We start from the raw sequence: 14,301 nt of genomic DNA on the forward strand, positions 1-14,301 counted from the left end.
TTTGTCTGATGTTTCCAGCTTTCCGTGTCTAGTTGGTGCTCCCACTTTAACTCACTATACTTCGTTGCAATCAAACACTAACAACTTGTCAGACAATGGTCACTCACCTAATGCCTCTCATACGGTGGATGGGTCGAGGCTGTTCCTACCAGTAATGAGGCACTTGTGACTTGTGAGTGATGAGATTCGTAATATGGGTCATTTGGAAACTGGTGATGGTTCAACACATCATATGACCGATGTTGAGAATATTGAGAATCTTACAACAAATGGAGTATGTAACACTAATACTCATTCTATGTTGACACGAAGCAAATGTAGTGTGTTCAAACCCAAAGTTTACACTAGTTGTGCTATTGATGATGTTCCCAGTGGTATTTAAGATTACTTGAAGTCTCTTTAGTGGGAAGCGGCGGTTCGTGAAGAGTATAATGCTCTTCAACGAAATGGAACTTGGAAACTCACACAACTGCCTGAAGGAAGGGAGGTTGTTGGCTGTAAGTGGCTGTTTAAGCTCAAAAAGAAACATGATAGCTCGGTTCATCGACATAAGGTTAGTCTGGTTGCAAATTCCCGGGCATGACTTTAGGGACACGTTCAGTCTTGTGGTTAAGTTCACTACATTGAATGTTATTCTTTCACCGGCAGTGACAAACAATTGGGTGTTACGGAAGGTAGATGTTAACAATGCCTTTCTAAATGGCGATCTTCGTGAGTTGTCTTCATGCAGCGGCCACCAGGCTTCAAACAGACTGCTCCTGATAGAACCAAGCTAGTGTGCCGCCTGAAAAAGGCTTTATATGGCTTACGCCAAGCGCCGAGGAGTTGGCATACCAAACTCCGAGACTGTTTGCTGCATATTGGGTTCAAAGAATCGAGAGCTAATGTTTCGTTGTTTGTAAGGAAAACAGGTGAGTGTTACACATATCTTCTAATTTACGTTGATGACATAATCATCACGGGACACTCCAGCTCTGAGGTGGATGAAGTGGCTCCCTTTTTGAAGACAAGGTTCTCACTAAAAAGACCTAGGATAGCTTGCATATTTCCTAGGCATTGAAGTGAAACGAAGCAGCGCTGGTCTGGTATTTCACAGAAGAAATTCATGCTTGAGTTGTTGGAGAAGGCTAACATGTTAAAGGATACTCCCACACCAACTCCCATGGTTGCATTCACCAAGATTCGACGAGATGATGGTGAGCTCGTGGCTGATGCTTATGGCTATCGCAGCATTGTTGGGGGGTTGCTTTATGTGTATCGCACACGTCCGGACGTTGTTTTCAGCGTTAACAAGGTTGCACAATACATGCATGCTCTTCGACAGTCTCATCTTGTTGCTGTCAAACGAATTTTGAGGTATCTAGTTGGTACGGTTGACTTTGGTCTGGTGTTCTCAACTGCATAAGGTGGAGTGAAGGTTGCTACGTTTGTCGATGCAGACTGGAGAGATAATCTTGCTGATTGAAGGTCTATTTCTGGGCACAGCTTACTTCAATAAAGGCATGTTATTATTTGTGAAATAGCTTGGACGCATGCTGCGGGATGTGATATTAGACAAATGGTGAAGGTTATTCACAGGAAAATTAGTTCTCCAATTCAACTAGGACAACAAATATCAAAGTGAACAGATTAATAGGGAATTAAATCCTAATCAAACAAGATTGCCTCATGATTTTATGGGATATTTGAATTGGTGATCATCATTGAAGTTTATTCAAGATCGGATAACGATTGAAAATGAATTCTTGAAAATTAAAATGTTACCATATTTAAATATTAATAATTGATATCTTAAAATTAGGATCAAATTAAAATATAAAATTAAAGTTAATATTATTTTAATTTTATTAACAACTTTTAGTCTAAAAAGTGAAAAAAAAACTATGAGCCGATAATTATTTTATAATTTCCAATAACTAAAATAGCCATTAAAAACTTTTTAAATGGAGGGAGTGCAACCAACAGACGCACCATAGTTGAAGGACTATCGGAATAGTTTACACAATTAGAAAGACAGAAGATAAATCGGGCAGAAAAAGCCCAAAATTAAAAATAAAAGCACCTCAAGATCCCATAAAAGGGAAGAAAAAAATCAGCACCTTTATCCATTTTGCCGCCGGACTGAGAAATTAAGAGATCGGAAATGTCATCGGAGCCCCCGACTTTTCAGGAAGCATCACGCTGCGAAGTCTGCAAATGCGGCTTCAACACTTTCAGGCGTCGGGTATATTATTATTCTCAAATCTTTTACTTTGTTTTCAAAATTCATTTCTATACGACTTAATGACCGATCATTTTAATTTAACTCGATGAAAATAATGAAACATATCGTTCGACGAAGTCAAATTTACCGATTAGGTTTATTTTCAGTCAGAGATCGCCAATTGCTTGAACTATATTGGAGTGTGTCCCTTTGCTTTGATCTTAGCAGTTTATCTTGTCTAATCGCTCTAAATATGAGACTTCTTTTTCGTTATTTTTCTGAATAAAAGTTCTTTTGAATCTTATTAAGTATTTTTATGGTTTGGTTTTGATACGGTATTTTGGTGCATTGGAATTATTGATTACCCGGTTTATGGCTAGGTCTGCAGCTATATTAATTTGAAAGATTGAATCGGGTGCATGCCTGATCTTGTTAGTATGTATGGTTAGATTTGTGACTGCGACTTAGTGTTTGCCTTCAAACTTGAGGAATTTGGGATCGGTAAACAGAATCAATGGTTGAAGCTTATATGTATGCTATGATTGCTATCAAAGGCATGTTGGTTCTGGTTGTGAAATTGTTATCAAGACTACAATGCCTTGCTAATGATGATCTAAAGTGGTGTAACCATAATTTGTATGTTCTACCGAACTCTATAGATCTTTTATGATATCGACTACAATCAAATTGATGTTAATATGCTATTCGTCATGGAATAGGTGCTGTAAAATGTTTATTTCTTGGTATAAGGAAATATAAATGTAAATGGACATGCTGTTCTTGTGTGCAATCTCTCTTTGAATTAGGTATGAATCTATTCGGTGTTGGACTGATTGACTTATAAAAACTGTATGAAACCATCTTTATTTTGCAGCACCATTGCCGATGTTGTGGAAGGACATTATGCCACGAACATTCATCTAGTCAAATGGTTCGAGCTCCCGGCCCCTCTGTTTAAGGGTTTTACTATTCATTTCTCAAGTTGAAAAAGTTTAAATAAGCAAAGTTTATCAAGGAATCTTTCGTATTTTTTTCATGTGTGCATATTCAGGCTTTACCACAATTTGGCATACTTTCGGCCGTTCGAGTTTGTGCAGATTGTTTCAATAATTCTTCAGGGTAACTTTCTTTTGATTGATACCCATATACATATTACAATATCATTGATAAGAAATTATTAGATAGGGAAGGAGGGGCTGTAGCTAGGATATGCTTTAGATTCTTATTATCTTAAGCACAATTTAAGAGACTTTCTAAATATTTTTTTTGGTTTCTTCACATTATTTTTCTTGTGAATTTATCTGAGTGCAGATCGGCAAAAGCTGACCCTCTGCCTCCTTTAGGTGGAGTGGATTTTGTTACAGACGAAGTCTCTAGATTAGATATTAATGCAGTTGTGTGTTTACAAACTGATTCAACTGCAAAGCAACAGCCTGTTGCAAGTATTCCAGATTGCAAGTGTGAAATGCCGTTGTGTATTTGTGAAGCTCCAGCACCAACAACAGATGCAACTCCACCTAAGGTATGAATTCTTCTGTAGCTTTAGCAGCACCTCATATGCAGATCCAAGGTTGTCTTATGGACCCATATTTGTTCGCACTGCAGATAAACCCTCCATCTTCAATGACTTCGTCAAATCCTAAATCAAAAAATACTGGTACTATAACTTCCTAAATCAGGGTTAGTGATTAAATTGCAAATTTTAAAAACTATGTGCTCGATCTCGAAATAAGTTAAAAGTTCATGGATTTAATTGAAGAAAGTTGATGTTGGATTTAATGGTAAAGTTTGGAAATAACAAGGGTATTATGGTCTTTTCTAAGAGAAGATTTTTATTCTCTTTTAAGGGATATAAAAACGTGGGAAAGGAGATAATTTCTCCAGAGTATTCTTCAGTCTTCTTCTTCCTCCTCTCCACCGTGAAGCCTTGTATAAGGTAAGTGGGTCTTCAGTTGGTTAATTCTTTCGTTTTAAAGCTTGTTTTGATTCTTGGGATGTTAAGAAAGATTAAGGAAAGCTTTAGGTGGCTTAAAACTCAAAGATTAGCAAGTTATGAGAAATTAAGAAAAATGAGTTTTTAAGTGAATTTTTGAAATAGAAGGAGTTAATAGATGTTGAAGTTTAATTTGACTTGTCAAGGGTTAAATTAAGAGATATGAAGTGATAGAATGAGTTTTAGAACATGCTGGAAATTTAGTATGATTCTTGAATGCCATGTAAATGATAGAATTTTGAGTTTAAAGAAGTGATTATGGAGTATAAATGAGTTTAAGTATGTGTATGAAAGTTAGGAATATTAAAGGGAGTGAAGCATGAAGTGTTGAGCTGAAAATGAAATGATTTTCGAGTTAAAAATATGATTTCTGGGCAAGGGGAATCGGTACCCATTCAAGGGGAACCGATACCCCTTCAAACGAACAAAAATTTCCAGAATGTCATGAGGAAATCGATACCCCCATAGTAGGGAATCGATTCCCCCTAAAGGAAAAATGTGAATATTGGTTTAATAAGTTCGTTTAAGTTGCTAGTATCCAATTACAAGGTGTAGGTATCTAATGATTTCCTCAAATTGTACATTTATGTAGATTCTGCGCGTAAAGCAATTCCGGAACATTTGGCAAGTAAGATCGATCAAGGGAAAGATAAGAGATTGGAATTGACTAGTGAGGCCAAGGTGAGTGCATATTAGTATTATATGATGTTAAATGGAAATAAGACTTGCGACAAGTCTATTTCCATAGTAAAATGCATGAATTCATAAATAGAAGTATATATGTGTATGATTTATATGTGTTGACATGTTATTGTATATATGTATTATATGGTTGATATGAATATGTGATTATGAATAGGTAGAAAGGAAACAAATGATGATATAAGAATCTATTATAAGATATATGATATGAAAATATGATATGAGCTATGTGAGATATGAATATAAAATCATATGAGAAGTGAAAAGAATTACATGAAAATAGACTAAGTGATTACATGTATATGTGAAAGAAGCTATGAGCTTTTATGAATATGTGATATGAATGAAGCTATATGATACGATCTATGTGATTACATGCACATATGATATATGTTATATGAAATGACATATGAATAGGCAATACGTGATACATGTGATATGACATGGAATACATGGTTACACATACATGTGGTATGTGACAGAAGAGAAATGACAAGTAATGTGAACTGTTAAATGATAATGCCCATGTTATGTGATATGAGAGCTAGGGTATAGTTGGCATGCCAAGGGTCGAGGGTTTACCTATGTTCTTCGGGACATATGGACTGTTTACCTATGTTCTTCGGGACATATGGACTGATTACCTAGGTTCTTCAGAATCTATGGACTGGTCCTTCGGGACATTGACAGCATATGTGTGCACAACCTCAATGTACTCACATACCTTAAGTTCTCACTAGTGTGCATGGGCTAATAAAGTGATTAAACAAGCATACTGAATGTGATATGTATACGATGGGTTTATAAATGGTTATCAAAGGTAAGTGGTTTGAAATGTGTTACATGAACCATATGATGTTATGTGTTTCTTAATGATAATGATAGAGATTATGATAATGATGGTATATGTTTATGTATGCTTTATGTTATATGAAATATTATATGTTTTATATGCCTCACTAAGTCATCGACTTAGCGTGTGATTGTTTCACACGTAGGTTTGGAAAGCGAAAAGAAAAGTAAAGAGGAACAAGACAGGTCAGTTCTCCTTACCGAATGTCAAATCAGAAGAAAGGTGAATAATATGTATTTTTGTATATAAAGTTCTAGTTGGCATGTAATCAAAAGAATATATTGTATAAGCTCTGAATAATTTTGTAAATATTTTGAATAATTTAAATGTTATAAAAGTTTTTAAATTACTCATTATTTTATACAAATAAATTCTTGAAAAGTTAATATGACACTTCGGACTCGTATCCTGGTCGGATACGGGTTGGGGGTGTTACAGGTACTGTTCCCAAGAGTAGAGGCTCCACTCCAAACAGTAAATCTAGGTATGCTATTCTACAGTTTTTTGTATTCGATCTTTGCTCTTCTCTCTTTCTAAACATAATGATATTGTTTACAAGAAAATCAGCGATAAAACAGCAGAATTATGACCAAAAAACGAATAGGGAAGAAGATGGAACTCTAGAAACTTAGGGTTTAAAACCTCTAGTTTTTTCCCTATTAATTCAAAGATAACAATAAGAAAGTTATGGCTGTAATTACTCTAGAAAACTTAGGGTTATAAAACATCACATGATGTTTGATTTCAAACTGTTTAATATGTTATGGGTGTGGGATTTGAGCATGGAAATCCAAACACTTTCTGCCTATTCTAGTAACCTGAGTTATTTTAAACCTGAAGCTGAATTCTGGTAAAATTATGGCCTTATGAATTGAGACATAGAGCGCTGAAATCAGCTTACTTTTCTCTTGATCTTACTTTTTTTTGTAGTCAACTTTCTGATAGAAGTTACCAGAGTGAATTTTAATGTAGTGGAGGATAATTGTGAGAAAAACCCTCAGTATTTCCACTTTTCCTGCCATCTTGTTTTTTAAGTCTCTAGCCTCTTTTGGTGGCTAATTTTGCTTTCCGTTCCACACTGCCCTTTTAGATATTTAGATATAGTTAACATTTTTGCAGTTCGGTTTTCAATCCTGGTCTGGTGACCAATGGTACTGCTTCAGATAAATCTAAGATGGATTATGATGTAAATGGAGAGGTAGAACTCTTTAATGAAGTATATTATCTATGATGCATTCAAACTTTTATAGTATTTTTCATTTTTGAATTATGTTCCTCTGTATTTACTGTACTCAGGGTTTAAGAGAAGCTATAAAGAATGGTGATGCTGCTGCAGCAAAATACTTTTAAATGAGGTTTGTGATGATTTTATTCCAAAGTTCAAATAGAATGAATTTTTAGGTATGATTACATATGCAGGGTGTAGATGCAAATTACCGTGATAAGCAAGGATTATCCTTACTGCATCTGGTATTGTTCTCTCTCCCTCTCTGATGTTTATAGTTTGTTGCATGTGACTGCAATCATTTGTATGTGTTCGTCAAGGGTGGCTGATTGGATGCGTAGTTTTGTTTTCCGTTTCTTTCCAAATTTATTACACTGATGATGATAATAACTTGATGTAGGCGGCATTGTTCAATCGAACTGATATAGTGTTCGCGCTCATGGACTATGGTGCAAGCATGGACTACAAGAATGCACAAGGTAATCGAATATATGCCGAGTTTTGTAGCATTCCTGATTTTAAATATGTCTATCTACAAATTGAAGTTACGCACAGTAGATTTTTGAGGTTACTTGAAGGTGAAAATGTCTTTAGAAACTCCTCTGATTCTGGATAAGATCAAGCATTAGAAAGGGGGAAAAAACTTACCTTTCCATTTGAAAGAAATATGATATTCATGGTATAACTTTGTTGAATGCTGCGGGGATTTGTACAAGTCAATAATTGAGAACACTCCATCCTTTTCATTGCTGATTTTAGTTGGTGGCATGTCCAGCTCAGTTTTGTATGAATCTGTTTGTCTCCATTTTTATTTCCAGGAGAAACGCCATTTGATTGTGCACCAGTCACTTTGCAATACAAGATGAAGTTGAAGATGAAAGAGGGCTAGTGCCTTGAAACCAACTAGACAAGAGGATCTGAAGGGAGATATATAATTTGCTCAGACAACCGAAAAACTCCAGCTTGAGCTACAACTTCAACGATAAATATTGATATAATGCTTCATCCCATCATCAGCTTAGTGTTGGTAGTGTTTGTATTATAGCTGGTAGATGAACTATCAAACAAGATTCCGGACATAGAGGCTCAATCAATGTGTCTTGTTTTCCTTTTTGTTTTGTTTTTTATAAACAATGAGAATGCTGTTGTAATGCAATACAAGTTCCAATTAAAATGCTAAACTTGTTAGTTATGTCACTGTTTAGTTAACATGTAACATGCGGCGGATAATGTGATGGTCCACTTTAGTCGGTTGAAGAACTAGGCCGTTGAAGTAAGGTTAAACTGTGTCTTCAGTCCCTGTTCTTCACATTTACGTTTACGAAATTGAAATTTGGTCTTTTTTACTAAAGTTTAAAATTGAGTGCTTTTACTTTTGTGATTAGGAGTTTATAAGTTGAGAAATAATCAAAGCGAAATTAATACGAAATAAGACGCATGCAAAAACGTTGGCTTCCTTTACATATTAGAAAAACAATAATCTTCTATAAACATAGAGTAAATATGTATGGTATCTCATATATCTTAAACCCGGTATGTATATTCAAACACGGTGTAGCTCAAAACAATATTCTAATATTCTTATAAAACTCATCTCTGCAACGTAAATTTCTTCAAAAGTAGCAGAGACTATAAAAAAGATTACATCTCTCTAAAATATTTTTTTATCATAATTCTAAAGATTAAGACATTTTTTATTTATAGAACCAAATATTTAGTCATTAATAATCCTTATTCTATAAGAATTTTTAATAAAAAAAATTGAATTATCAAGTATTATTCAATCAATATAATTAAAATAATCAATTAGAATTTAATTCAATATTAAACATATTTATATTAAATAGAGAAGAAAAAGGATTTATATCGATATTTACTTTGGGATTACATTCATACAAGGTAGCAAGTTCATTGCTTGTAAAATGCTTGTGAACTGTAACTTACTGTAGGGTCGGGGTACAAATTGTGTGCTGGTAGATGAAAACATTGATCTAACTCTCATTTGTTGGTAAAGTTAAGATAAGTTTAGCCTTTTAATCTTTATGATAAACGTTGATAATATAAACATGTTCCCTTGGTAGCAAACTTATCCCCTCGAGTTTCTTTAAAGATATTTCAGAATTTGACCATTAACTTTAGTGGAAAGACACAAATGTAAAATTTTCAAAAGCTGCTCCCTTTTTCTTGGCCTTTGTTTTTGTTGAATCAACTTTGGCTTAAAACATAGCCAAAAAATGTTTGCTTGATGTTGTAAGAATGGATAAGTTTTTTTTTTTTTTTTTTGGAATTCTCTCATTTTGAATTCCTTTTTACTTCATTTCGTGCGTACGGCGGAAAAGAGAACAATAAGCCTCGCCTCATTCCTTTAGGGCAACTAGATAGAGGTGGATCAAGAAGGCGGAAAGAGTAATCATTATCTTAAAAAATTTAAATTTTTATATATTTTATATATTTTTTAATATTTTTTATTAATAATTTATTTTTGTCTTCTAAAATTATAAGTTCACCCCTTAGAATATTATAAGTTCGCTTTCTATCATAAAATTTTACATTTGTCCATGCAACCTCGGTCCATCCTTACCTGTTCGAAAGATTCAACCCATTTGATAATAAACGCTCGAACACACATGATATACTATGTGTTTGAACTCGAAATCTTTAAAATCATCTTTCAACTACTATGATGACTTGATTCGTGCGGAACAAAAGTTTCTTTTAATCGCTCAATTTATGCTACAAATTAAATTTAAAATTACGATGAAAATAGATTCGTTAGGATGGTAATTTAAAAAGAGCAACGTCCATATGGAGTGTTACCTAATCGCGACATCTATTCCAAATAAAGCAGCGCACTATGTTGCGATATCTTTGGGTCCCCTCCCCTCCTCTCCCCTCCCCTCCCCTCCATTTGCATAACATAATGTCCTAAGATGCTTGTTTAAGTCTCATTCCATTTCTTCTCACTAATCATCACTTTGCTTTACCTTGTTTTCCGATGCGTTTCTTCTTATGCGGTCCAGGTCTAATCATAACCCATCTTCTTTACAAAACAGCTCTTGTTTTAGCGGTCTTAAGATGGCTCTTCTCTTGGCCTCTTAATCTCAGCTTTAAACACATCAATTCCTTCTTTTCTTCTTCATCTGTTTCCTCGCAAATGATCAGAGACAACCTGGCCCTCACCACCTTCGGAGACGCCAAGGAAAGGATGCCTTGGGTTTCCGACACCTGTGCTGTCTGCTTGTCTGACCTCGAGGAAGGTGATGATGTCCGGGAACTGAGGAACTGCTGCCACGTGTTCCATCAAGATTGCATTGATAGATGGGTCGACCATGACCATGACCATCATGATGATCATGACCATAATCACAGTACTTGTCCCCTTTGCAGATCTCCTTTAGTCACTTCTTCTCAAAGCTTGGTTCGGCCTAACAATGAACCCAGTTGGGCCGTTGATCGCCTGCTCTACCTATTTGGGGATGATCTCCTTCCTTAGTTTAAATCCACCCTTAATTATCTATTTTTTATGTTTAATTTCATTTATTGTCAACCATTAGATTGATATTGTCTTATTTAAAGTTTTTAACTTAACCGAGTAGAGCTATTTTTTTCACTCATTCTGTATAATGTAGAAATTCCATACACAATTAAATATATATTTTATTAATGCATATTGATGATTCATTTTATCATAGAGATTTAAGAAATTATGATTGTTTTTTTGGCATATATAATTGTACATTTTTATTTTATTTTATTTGAAAATGACTGTATATTTTAAGGAATGTGAAAATGGGTCAATTTATTAAGTTTTAATTCTATTATATAATGCATAAACCAATCGATATCAGTGGTTAAAAGATTTATTGTTATCACTTAAGATTTCGAATTCGAACACTACGTATGTCAAAGGCTATAAACATTCAAATGTCAAATAATTGAAAGTTATTTTTAAATAGATATCATTATTTAATCAATCCAGATTTATTAAAAAAAACCTATTATAAAGACGATAAGTTTTTAATATATTAGATAAATTATTTTTTATCTAAAACTGATGAGTTGTTTAGATTTTTAAAAAATTAAATATTAATATTAGTCAAAGTTTTCCTCTTTAAACTTATTTTTCTATTTTTTGATAAATTAAATTTTATAATTAAAAATCCATAAATGAATGAAATATATTTTTTTAAAAGTATAAATATAATTAAGATTAATACATCTATTAAATTAATAATTTATATATATTTAAATTTTAATTTTAAAAAATAATTATAGAATAAGGTAACTCTACTACTAAACTAAAACTTCATTAACGAGTGAGTTGCGAACTTTGATGAAACTTGTAATGATAATTAAGTTTATTGGTAACTATTATTATCATCCTTTATCCAACTTTTATTTTGGGACCGCGCATGATAATACGAGATTGTCTCATGAAAGGTAGATTAATATACGATTAATATACAATGTTATCGGATACATTAAAAGATATTTGATAAATTCGGTTTAGCGCTACCGGAAATATCGAGTAATAATAATATAATAGGTGGAAATCATGAAGAAATATTAAAAAATTTGACAACAGGCAAACTTAGCTTGCCGGTTTGTGTCGATACTTTATAAAAATATATTGATCCATAACAATATAACAGGTAAAAAAATGACAAAACCGGTATATAAATGACAAAACAGGTAAAGTGCTACCGGATATATTGAAAGTGTCGATACTTTATAAAAATTTATCGATCCATAAAAATATAACAGGTAAAAAAATGACAAAACCGGTCTATAAATGACAAAACAGGTAAAACACTACCGGATATATTGAAAGTGTTGATACTTTATAAAAATGTATCGATCCATAACAATATAACAGGTAAAAAAATAACCAAACCGGTCTATAAATGACAAAACATGTAAAGCGCTACCGAATATATTGAAAGTGTCGATACTTTATAAAAATGTATCGATCCATAACAATATAACAGGTAAAAAAATGACAAAACCGGTCTATAAATGATAAAACAGGTAAAGAGCTACCGGATATGTTGATAGTGTCGATATTTTATTATAAGTATCGACACTTTTGGAATTTAAAAGAGAATAAGTTATAGCGCTAATAAAGTGTCGATACTTTATAAAAATGTATCGATCTATAACAATATAACAGTTAAAAATATGACAAAACCGGTCTCGAAATGACAAAACCAGTAAAGAGCTACCGGATATGTTGAAAGTATTGATATTTTATTATAAGTATCGACACTTTTGGAATTTAAAATAAAAGAAGTTATAGCGTCAATAAAGTGTCGATACTTTATAAAAATGTATCGATCCATAACAATATAACAGAAAAAAATATGACAAAATCGGTCTCGAAATGACAAAACCGGTAGTAAAAAAGTGTACTTGTGTGGTCATTTTTATTTCAAAATTTTCATTTTTTAATAAAAAAGTTGGATATTTTAAGCAAAACCCAGTAAGAAAAGAACAAAAACTTTGCAGTAACAAAAGAATAAAGTATTAATACATTTAAAATTGTATTAATCCCAAAAACATCAAAACCGATAATTATAATGTAATAGGTAAATTTACAATATTATTGGTTTAAATATACTTGTTTAGTTAGAAAATAGGTCAATATAAGCGCTACCTATTACATTATATAAGCGCTACCTAATATATTATTGTACTTGATAATATTTTCGATTAAATGATACAATATAACCGATTTAAATTTTAATCGATCACTTATTTAACAGATCACGTCGTTTTTTAACCCTTTTTTAGGCACCGCCCACTATATATGATTTATAAAAAGAAATTCTCACTTTTCTAGAGAAGAACCTACTTCTTGTTAGACTTTACAAAAAGTTCAATCATGAATGAGCTAATAGTAAAATATGCCCTTGGTTAACGAGTTAAACAGTTTGTGAGCGGTTTAAATTTGATTCGGTCAAAATTTAGTAAATGCTAGATTTAAGTTAACTCGAATCGAACTCGACTCGAGACTTTAACGAGTTGAACTGAATAAAGTCTAACTCGATTCGATAACTTCACAAGCAACTTGTTAATTTTTTAAAATATATTTTTAATAATTACTTCAAAATTATTTTATTCAAAAAATAAATCTAAATAATAATTATTAATATATTAATAAATAATAAAATATAATAAATTAATGAATATATTATTTTTTTAATAAATAATAAAATATTATTAATTAATAATATTATTTTAATACCAAAAAAACTCAACCCTAATATCCTCATATAGTATTAGTAAATTTTATTTTTAGTTTAAAAAATAAGGTACATTTTTTTAGTAAACTTAACGAGAAACGAATCTAACAATAAATTTTTTCAATGAGCACGAGTCAAACATTATTCTACTCGCGATTGACTCACACGATAAACACCTCTAATAAAATCCAGCTGACCGAAACAGTGCCACAGTGGAATCTCGGGTGAAATTGGCTACATTGTGTTGTCATGGAATAATATATTTCTGCCAGCCAAGGCAAACATTCAGGCCCATACATATATACATCGCTCGAGAGCATACAAGATACTACTAAATTTGATTATTAAACAATGGAATATGCGTATTATCGCTCGAGCGAAAACGATGTTAAATTTAATTACTAAACCCAAATACATGTGTGTCATCTCTCAAACAGAAATCAAACTTCGTGTATGTTTATATGTTTTTTTTCAAATAATGATAACTGAATTTCATTAAAAAAATAAAGGAATTAAAATTACAATGCATCTAAATAAAAAATTGAAGATAGTAGTCACTAAAATCTCATAGATAAAATTAAAATATTAAACTCAAAATTATGAAGAGACTGGCCACAAATAGAACTTACAAAAGGTCGTGTATATGCGTATAATGATATAACAAATAAAATTAACAGACCACATGAAAATAGATAATTGTTCATTTCTACATACCAATTATTTTAAGGGAAAACATCTAAAGATTACCATAATCATCATTTAATTTTTAGTAACTCATTATAATCGTTAAAAAAATTATAAACGGTATTAAAAGGACTTTTAATAGTAAAAACATAATGAGTTACAAAAATCAAATTAGTGAAGTCGTTATAGCATATTATAAACAAAAACGGATGCATGTGACCTCATAGGAGACAAATGTATATCCATTATTTTAAATTAGATATTAAGTATAGTTTAATATTTTAAAGGAAGAATAAGAAAAACAAGAAATTTTGTATACCCGTCATATTTAAAAAAATGTATTAAAATTTTTAGACCTCTATTTTTAAATTTTTGGATCTATCACTGTTTATAACTATA

General features: G+C 32.3%; 2 protein-coding genes across 2 annotated transcripts; both read left to right on the forward strand.

Moving 5' to 3' along the window:
* The first annotated feature begins 2,038 nt into the window (after nt 1–2,038).
* LOC120176727 (hepatocyte growth factor-regulated tyrosine kinase substrate-like) lies at nt 2,039–8,081 on the forward strand. The gene is made up of 11 exons (XM_039183087.1): nt 2,039–2,224; nt 3,078–3,134; nt 3,255–3,322; nt 3,515–3,725; nt 3,809–3,860; nt 6,190–6,235; nt 6,871–6,949; nt 7,048–7,106; nt 7,171–7,221; nt 7,377–7,455; nt 7,795–8,081. The coding sequence occupies exons 1-8, from the start codon at nt 2,144–2,146 to the stop codon at nt 7,099–7,101; spliced, it is 648 nt and encodes a 215-aa protein (XP_039039018.1). The 5' UTR covers nt 2,039–2,143; the 3' UTR covers nt 7,102–7,106; nt 7,171–7,221; nt 7,377–7,455; nt 7,795–8,081.
* Nucleotides 8,082–9,935: 1,854 nt separating this feature from the next.
* Nucleotides 9,936–10,500, forward strand: LOC120176728 (E3 ubiquitin-protein ligase ATL4-like). The gene has a single exon (XM_039183088.1). It carries the CDS (start codon nt 9,972–9,974, stop codon nt 10,467–10,469), a length of 498 nt encoding a protein of 165 aa, XP_039039019.1. The 5' UTR covers nt 9,936–9,971; the 3' UTR covers nt 10,470–10,500.
* Nucleotides 10,501–14,301: the final 3,801 nt, after the last annotated feature.

Source organism: Hibiscus syriacus, unplaced genomic scaffold (assembly GCF_006381635.1).
Source record: "Hibiscus syriacus cultivar Baekdansim isolate YM2019G1 unplaced genomic scaffold, ASM638163v2 tig00112253_pilon, whole genome shotgun sequence".
Classification (NCBI taxonomy): Eukaryota; Viridiplantae; Streptophyta; class Magnoliopsida; order Malvales; family Malvaceae; genus Hibiscus; species Hibiscus syriacus.

Excerpts from the sequence above, each read along its gene's own strand:
- LOC120176728 (XM_039183088.1), top strand. The coding sequence starts at position 9,972 with ATGCGTTTCTTCTTATGCGGTCCAGGTCTAATCATAACCCATCTTCTT.
- LOC120176727 (XM_039183087.1), top strand. The coding sequence starts at position 2,144 with ATGTCATCGGAGCCCCCGACTTTTCAGGAAGCATCACGCTGCGAAGTC. Across the intron at positions 3,135-3,254 it reads AACATTCATCTAGTCAAATG|GCTTTACCACAATTTGGCAT; the intron begins GTTCGAGCTCCC and ends GTGCATATTCAG. Across the intron at positions 3,323-3,514 it reads TGTTTCAATAATTCTTCAGG|ATCGGCAAAAGCTGACCCTC; the intron begins GTAACTTTCTTT and ends ATCTGAGTGCAG.